We start from the raw sequence: 6,970 nt of genomic DNA, 5'->3' as shown, positions 1-6,970 counted from the left end.
CTGGTCTTTCCCTGTTTGCCCTTGCAGGGAAGGAAGGGATTGAAGGTGTCCCTGCCCTGGAGGAACTACCCCGAGGCCCTCTCCTCCTGAGTGCTGCCAGCTCCTGGCCCGTTGCTGGGGGCCGGTTGCCAAGTTCCAGTTCCGGCAACAGTAGCTCGAGGCCCCGTGGAGGAGGCAGCCGGGGCCGTGGGGGCTGGCTGCAGGCAGGCATGGAGCTGTGGTGGTGCAGACCCTACGTCCCGCAGAGCACCCTCGAGACGGACTTTCCTCTGCCCCTGTGCAGGTGAGACCCTTACGCGTGCGCCAGCGTTCCCATCCCAGCTGTCGGGGCAAGGTCCTGCTGCCCCTGGAGATGTCCCAGAGGAGATGCAATGGCCCAGCGCCTGGACAGATGCGTCCCCGCCACGTGTGTGGCACAAAGCCCTCGCCTCTCTTCCCCCACCGGTGACACTCTCTCCCCACAGTGACCAGTATGTGACGCTGCGGGGGCCCCACCGTGCCCCAGTGCTGAAGCAGGCCGTGCGCTGGAAGTGCACCCCCATGGGCCGGGATGCCGTGGGCCAGAGCTGGTCCACGGGGCTGAGCAGCTGGAGCGAGAGCGAAGACGCCTGGTACGCGCTCCCTCGCGGCAGCGCCCGTCCGGCCTTCCAGCGCTGGCAGCAGGCCCACGCCAGGCGCGAGCGGGAGCGCCTGCCCCCGGGTAAGGAGCTGGGCCGGACGGGCTGTCCCGATGGTCCAGGACAGCCCATCTCAGGGCGAGCACTGGAGGGGAGGAAATACTTGGGCAGAGAGCTGCTGCTGCCTCAGTTTCCCCACCCGGAAAGCAGCAGCAGTAGCTAGAGCCGGGGAAGCTGCAGCTGGACGAGGATGGAGTTGAGCGTGAGGAGCGAGTGAGGGGCTCGTGGGGCGAAGCGGGGCATGCTGCTGTGGTTCCTCTCCTGCTGGCTCTGCTTGGTGCCCCACAGCTTACGCCCAGCGCCTGCGGGAGGTGGCATGGTGGGACCCCGTCATCCCTGCTCAATACCTGGGACTTGGCACCCGCTGGGGAGCCTTCCTGTGGCGGGAGAAACCCACCCGGGGCAAGGAGTATGGTAAGAGCCTGGGGGGCTGCGGGTGGCTGCAGGGCCCGGGGCCTCCGGCTCGGCCTCCTCTCCCCTCCCTTCCCCTCTGCTTTGCAGTTGTCACCCGCAACTGGAGCCCCAAAGAGCCGGGGGGCAGCTCGGGGTACGTCCCTGGCCTCTCCTCCTGCCGTCCCCCCTCCACCACCAGGGATGTCTGCACCTGGAGCCGCCTCCACCACCAGCCCTCCACCAGGCAGTAAAGGCTGCCCTTGCAGGACTCCTCCCGGGCCGTTCTTGGGGACGGGGGCTGGAGCAGCAGGGACACGGAGGGGGGCAAAGTGGTGGCTCCCGGTGCTGAGGGGGCCGGGAGCCCTGCGCAGGCTCTGCTCTGCCTCAACCTCCAGCCCTCGCTGGCCCCTAACCACCACCCTTGAGTCATCGGGGAAGGGGACAAACGGCTGGAGGGGGGAGAGCACCCAGGGGCCAGGCACCGCTGAATGCCCCCATTCAGGTCTTTTTTATTAAAAAAATAGTTTGGCCCCTTTGTCTCTGCCCTGCAACGGGCCCATATGTCCCCCCCGACCGGAGGCTGCTGGCCAGCTGCAGTGAGGGTGCGCTGGAGACCGCCACGGTCCGACCCCTGGAAGCTGCYGCTGCTGGCACGGCGCGGGCCGCGGCACGGAGCTGCGCCGGCGCGTCCTGCTCCCGCCGGGGGAGCCCCAGGGCGGCGGAGGCAGAGGGAGGCCGGGGAGCCGAGGCACAGCCGGGCGCAGAGTCCCGGGGCTGGAAGGCGACTCGGTGGTTTTGCTCCTGCTTGGCCCCCGTCGCCCGGTCCCCGAGGGGCAGCGGAAGGGCTCGGAGCAGTCCTCGAGCGCCCGGCCTCTTTGCTGGTGCCCAAGTGACAGCGGGGTCCCTGCCGGCCTCATGTCTTCTTGCACCTGTAGGCGCAGAGGGGAASCGGGGTGAGGGCAGAGGCCCGCGTGGGGGCTGCTACGCTGGGGGCGAAGGGGGCTGCCGGCCCCCTCCCTCCATCGCCGCCTCCCTGCGACTTACGGGTGCTGCGCGCTGAGGTCTGGCCGAGCCCCCACGGCCATCAGCTGCCGCTCCAGCTCCACGATGCGCAGGCCGATGTACCCCGAGGACAGCAGCAGGGCCACCATGCTGGGGGCACGGGGCAGTAACCGCGGGTGGCCGGGATGACCGGGGCACYGTGCCAGAGGCAGAGCCCGGCGCACGGGGCGAGGGCTCCGGCACGCTTCCCCGGGGGACACCGTGGGCGCGAGAGACGGTGGGGGGCAGGTGCCCAAGGGACGGCGGGGGAGTCCGGGCTGCCAGCGCCACGCGGTAGAGCCTGCCTGGGCAAGGACGAGGGGGGCAATGGGGACCTAGGGGCGGGTGGCACGCAGGGGGCCAGGCAGTCCCGGGGGGGCAGGGGTGAAGCTACGAGATGCACGAACGGGCCCTGGGGACTCACAGCAGCAGGTAGATGACGATGACGGCGCGGAGGGGCCTCGTSTGGGCGAGCCCGGCCTTCGCGGTTGTCTGGGGCTGTAGAGCAGCGCGCGGTCCCCCTGSCAGGACGAGGCGCCGGCAGCGCCGGCCAGGCGGGGGGCTGGCATCGGGGCTGGCGAAAGCCTCTAGCCCCGGTCCCCTCGGCCGGCTTGCCCCTCTCCCGGGTGCCGCCTGCCCCGCGCCGCGTGGGCTGGCTCTGCCCCGCGCCGCGGGGCCGGCTCCCGGCTGAGCCCGGGCAGCGGCTCCTTCCCCACCGCCCCGCCGAGCCGCCCCAGAGGCTCCGTGTGGCTTTGCTGAGGGCTCGCGCTCACCTCTGCCCAGAGCGGGCGCGTCTTCGTCCTCCTCAGCCCGCCTCGGCTTTAGCCTCAGTCCATCTGTACAAAACCAGGAGACGTTCACTGAGTAGCCCAGGAGCGGGGAGGGAACCGGGGGGGGTCCTGGGGACCCAGCAGGACATCCTGGGCCCCATAGGAAGAGCCTGCTCTCCCCAGCGCCACGGGAGACGCTGGGTAGGGCTCCGCGGGCTGCATGGCCCCATAGGCGCTGTGGGGGGACGGGCAGGAGCAGCAGAGAGCTGCGACCGGGGCAAAAAACGAGGACGAGGACACAGTCCTGAGGGCCGACCGCTTGCGCCGGTGCAAAGAGGGCCGGGGCAGACACCCGGCTGCAGCGTGCGGCAACCCGGAGGGTGCGTGCGGGAGCCGTGCCAGCGCGCCGGGGCAGCTCGGCCCGCAGCCGCCGCCGCTCACCGGGCTGCTCCAGGAYGCTGCTGAGCTCCAGGCTGCTGCGCTCCGGGTCGCACTGGCTCGAAGTCTGAAATGCGAAAAGCTCCGGTTGCAGAGCACCTCCCGGGCCACCAGCCCTGCCCGCCGCACCTCCACCAGAGCCGCAGGGCGACGGCTCGGACCCGCCGGGACCCCGCCGAGAAGAGCGCCGGCGGGGACGTGCCGGACTGCTGGAGAAGGAGCTGGGACGCGGCAGAGCCACCGCGGCCAGGCACGAGCCTCCTGCCCGGTCCCGGCAGGGGGTGATGGGGGGGGGGGGCCATGCCAGCCCATACGTCCCTCTGCCTAAATCCTGCCGCCAGCGATTTCCCATCTTTACCAGAGTCTTCCTAAGGGTTTGCTCGGTGCTGCYGTCGAGCGGAGAGGCCAACGGGTCGCCGTTGAGGCCGTTGTCCTGGAGGAGGAGGAAAGGAAGGTGGCAGGGGGTGGAGGAGGCTGGGTCAGCTGGAGACCCCCCCCGTCCCTGTTTTTTTTTTGGGGGGGGGGATAAGAGACCCTCCCCACCCCCGGCTCCCGCCTACCTGCAGGTGTCTGCAAACCGACTTGAGGAGCTGGTACGTGGCCTCCCGCCGGCGCAGCGACACGAACAGGAACTGCCGGAGGAAGAGGAGGGTTCGCGGCGCTTTCTCGGGGAGCTCCGAGCACAGCCCRTGGCCCTGACGGCTGCGGGGGGTTTGGGGGTGGGGTGGGGAGCTGGCATCCCGTGGCAAGGCGCTGGAGACCCCTGACGTCCCCAGAGGGCCGGAGCTGCTGAGCACTGGGGCAGGGCTGGGCTGGGGCTTGAATCCGGGGGAATTAATTCGGGCAGCGGCAGAGCAGGATTCAATCCCCCTCCTCTGCCTGGAGGGATGCRACGCCCTGGCGACGCTCAGAACGAGCCGAACGCTCGCAGGGATGGTTGGGCCGCTTTGCCTCTGCTCCCAGCTGGCACGGGTCCTGCTGCTCCCTTGCACCCCGTCTCGTCATCCCACCTYTCATCATCGGACCCGCTCCGGTCCGACCCTGCTCTCACCTTCTCTCCCTCAGCTGTGCGGATGCTGAGTGCGTTGGGCACCAGGAGCGCCGTTTTAGTCTTCTTGAGGGCGGTGATGGAAGGGACGGGGACCACTGCCTGCGCCAAGAGGAGCCCAAACAGCGTGAGGGGCTGCAGGGCGCCGTCGTGAGCAACGGGGCGCAGAACGCGTGCCAGGCTCGGAGGGCTGAAAGCCTTCCAGAAGCACGTGCCAACCTCGCGTGTGCCAGCCTCACACCACGGGCAGACCCCATGCTGCCCCCACCCCCACCCCGGCTTGCTTGCTGCCCTCACGCCATGCACTCCGCCGCCTGCCCGTGCACCCACTGCCGATCCCTGCCACCAGCCAGCCGGGTCCCACCTTGATGTCTTTGAGCAGGAGACTGGAGTGGAAGCAGACGTAGCTGGAGGAGATGTARAGGCGGCCATGGTAGGGCACTTCCTTCTGCCAGGCGCAGGAGAAACCTGGGGCAGAAGAGAAGGGCCAGGCTCAGAGGGGAGGCGGGAGCGCGGGGGGAGCGGGCGCCAGGCTCGGGGCACTCACAGTCCAGCAGCGCCTCCTTATCGGCGATCTCCTGGAAGACCTTGCGGAAGCTGGCGGCGCGTTTGCTCAGCTGCGGGAGAGAGCGGGCGTCAGCGGGAGGCAGGGCAGCCCGCGGGTGCGGGGACGACGCGGCGCTCGCTCCGGCCGGGACCTGCCCTCCCCTGGCTCCCTGGCCCGGGCAAAGGGGCGCGCGCACCCAGGGCACGCCGCTGCCGACGGTGTACCCAGCCCGGGGAAGATCATCGCTGGGCGAAYGCGTGCTGGAGGTGCCGCCCTCGCAGGGCGGCCGGGGCCCCTTCTTCACCCCGCGAGCGCCCGAGGAGCCGGTGCGGCCCGGCGGACTCACGGACGAGGACGAGCCTCCCTGCCTGCCCACCGCGGCGCCCTTCTCGCTCTCCTTGCAGAAGGAGGGGTCGTAGGTTTTGGACCTGGAAGGAAGCCGGGAGCAGGGCTGAGCAGGGACGTGCAGGGAGGCTCCTGTCCGGGCCCACGCGCCCACGTTGTGCCTCCYGCCCCGTGCACTGACCCAGGCGGGGGCGGGCGCCGGGCGGCAGCGGGGTCTGAGATGCAGCCAGGCCGGACTGCAGCTTGGGGACGTGGGACCCCCGCGGTGYGGAGCCCACCTGGCGAGTGCAAGGTGTCTCCTCTGCTGGGTGTCCACGTTGCCCGGCTCCTCCAGGCTCTGCCACTTCTTCTCCTCCAGCAGCCTCTTCTTGCTCTTCTTTTGCTTCCCTAACACRAAGGAAGAATCCGCCAGGCAGCTGGCAGAGAAGAGGGCAGGTTACGAGACGCATCCCCATGTGCCCCTGGACCGGGCTAACGCCAGCCCAGAGCTCCCGGCATCCCCTCAGCGGTCCCCTTGCCGTGGGGCCGGCGAGCCCCAGGACCACGCGCGGGCACAGCGGCTCCCCGCTCTCCCCGCGACCGGGGATCGCAGCGAAGAGGGGATCCGCGGCCCCGCGCTTGGGGCAGGGCCGGCCTCTGGCAGGACGAGGGCAAAGCTTCTCCRGGATGTAAGCTACGTCTTCACCGGGACCGGGAGAGCAAAGTCCRCCCTGCCACACCAGCACCTCTCCCACCTCACGCCTGAACGGGGAGAACCGGTGAGGTTCGGCTGCATTTATCCCCAGCTTGTAGCAAAACTAACCCAGCGGGCACCTCCGCAGGGGAAGGTCACAGACGCCCTGCTCGGAGCCCTGGCCCCCGACCGGCTTTGCAGACGCGGGGGGTTGGGATGCGGAGCAGAGGCGGGGGGTGCCCCCCATCTCCAGCACCCGGCGCTCCTCGCTCTCGCCGCGCCAGCTCTGCCCGGCCGAGCCCGCGGTCGCCAGCCGGGGCCGTCCCAGGGCGCGACGGGCGCCCGCTGCCCCCCGCCGCCCCCCGCCGCCTGCCCTCCTCCGCGGGCGGGGGGGAAGCACTTCACAGGGCTGCTCGGCGGTCACCAGGGAGGCGACCCCCGGACCTGCCGTCCCGGAGGCGGGCGGCGTGCGCCTCCCCGGCCGGCTCTTGGGGATCGCCGAGAGATTTGGGGAGCCCCCAACAAAACCTGCGCGGAAAATGCAAACGCCAGGCAGGACGGTGGAGGGAACCGGGCGCCTCGGGTGCTGCAATTCCCGCCCCGTCGGGGCGATCTGCGGGAAAAGCCGCGGCGGCGCCAGGCCAGTCCGCGCCGCTCCCGTCGGGTCGCTCCGCAGAGCCGGGCCGGGCCGGGCCCAACAGGCTGCGGCGGGTCAAAATTCGCGGAGCCAAATCCCGTCCGCGCCGGGCGGTACCTCATGGCCGGGAGGGCTGCGACCCCCCGGCCCGCGCCGGGCTCCCGCTCCCCGCAGCCTCCGCTCCGCTCCATGCGCGCTCCCGGCCGCGCGCGCTCCTAGACCCTGCCCCGCGGCCCGCAGCCTCCTCCTCCTCCTCCTCCTCCTCCTCCTCCGCCTCCTCCTCCTCCTCCCCCCGGCGAGGAAGGGCGCGCCGCGACCCGGCGGTCTCGGCCCCGAAGCGCGCTCGACGGCGCGTTCCCCTGCGGCCGGGAAGGGCGGAAGAAGCAAAACAAAATAAGAAA

General features: G+C 70.8%; 2 protein-coding genes across 7 annotated transcripts; one reads left to right on the top strand and one right to left on the bottom strand.

Moving 5' to 3' along the window:
- Nucleotides 1–209: 209 nt before the first annotated feature.
- On the top strand, nucleotides 210–1,343 carry TEKTIP1 (tektin bundle interacting protein 1). Of its 2 annotated transcripts, XM_085308571.1 has the most exons (4): nucleotides 210–283; nucleotides 465–700; nucleotides 966–1,091; nucleotides 1,179–1,343. In XM_085308571.1, the coding sequence occupies exons 1-4, from the start codon at nucleotides 210–212 to the stop codon at nucleotides 1,319–1,321; spliced, it is 579 nt and encodes a 192-aa protein (XP_085164697.1). In that variant the 3' UTR covers nucleotides 1,322–1,343. The 2 variants fall into 2 exon arrangements, with proteins under 2 accessions (XP_085164697.1, XP_085164696.1); XM_085308570.1 differs by having other exon boundaries at nucleotides 210–700.
- Nucleotides 1,344–1,639: 296 nt separating this feature from the next.
- LOC146593892 (uncharacterized) lies at nucleotides 1,640–6,738 on the bottom strand. 5 transcript variants are annotated; one of them, XM_085308567.1, is made up of 13 exons: nucleotides 6,687–6,738; nucleotides 5,538–5,675; nucleotides 5,261–5,342; nucleotides 4,915–4,984; nucleotides 4,732–4,835; nucleotides 4,371–4,469; nucleotides 3,880–3,951; nucleotides 3,678–3,752; nucleotides 3,323–3,386; nucleotides 2,885–2,947; nucleotides 2,536–2,632; nucleotides 2,115–2,222; nucleotides 1,640–1,999 (listed from the first exon to the last, which is right to left on the bottom strand). In XM_085308567.1, the coding sequence occupies exons 1-13, from the start codon at nucleotides 6,689–6,691 to the stop codon at nucleotides 1,984–1,986; spliced, it is 993 nt and encodes a 330-aa protein (XP_085164693.1). In that variant the 5' UTR covers nucleotides 6,692–6,738; the 3' UTR covers nucleotides 1,640–1,983. The 5 variants fall into 5 exon arrangements, with proteins under 5 accessions (XP_085164693.1, XP_085164691.1, XP_085164692.1 ...); XM_085308565.1 differs by having other exon boundaries at nucleotides 2,885–3,386; nucleotides 4,371–4,502; XM_085308566.1 differs by having other exon boundaries at nucleotides 2,536–2,947; nucleotides 4,371–4,502.
- Between the last annotated feature and the right edge of the window lie 232 nt (nucleotides 6,739–6,970).

The sequence above is a fragment of the Rhea americana genome, unplaced genomic scaffold (assembly GCF_003343005.1).
Source record: "Rhea americana isolate MKP2758 unplaced genomic scaffold, rheAme1 scaffold_278, whole genome shotgun sequence".
NCBI lineage: Eukaryota > Metazoa > Chordata > Aves > Rheiformes > Rheidae > Rhea > Rhea americana.
Note: the sequence above shows the minus strand (reverse complement) of the source record. Positions and strands in the feature narration are given on the sequence as shown.

Excerpts from the sequence above, each read along its gene's own strand:
- TEKTIP1 (XM_085308570.1), top strand. The coding sequence starts at position 367 with ATGCAATGGCCCAGCGCCTGGACAGATGCGTCCCCGCCACGTGTGTGG. Across the intron at positions 701-965 it reads GCGGGAGCGCCTGCCCCCGG|CTTACGCCCAGCGCCTGCGG; the intron begins GTAAGGAGCTGG and ends GGTGCCCCACAG. Across the intron at positions 1,092-1,178 it reads CACCCGGGGCAAGGAGTATG|TTGTCACCCGCAACTGGAGC; the intron begins GTAAGAGCCTGG and ends TCTGCTTTGCAG.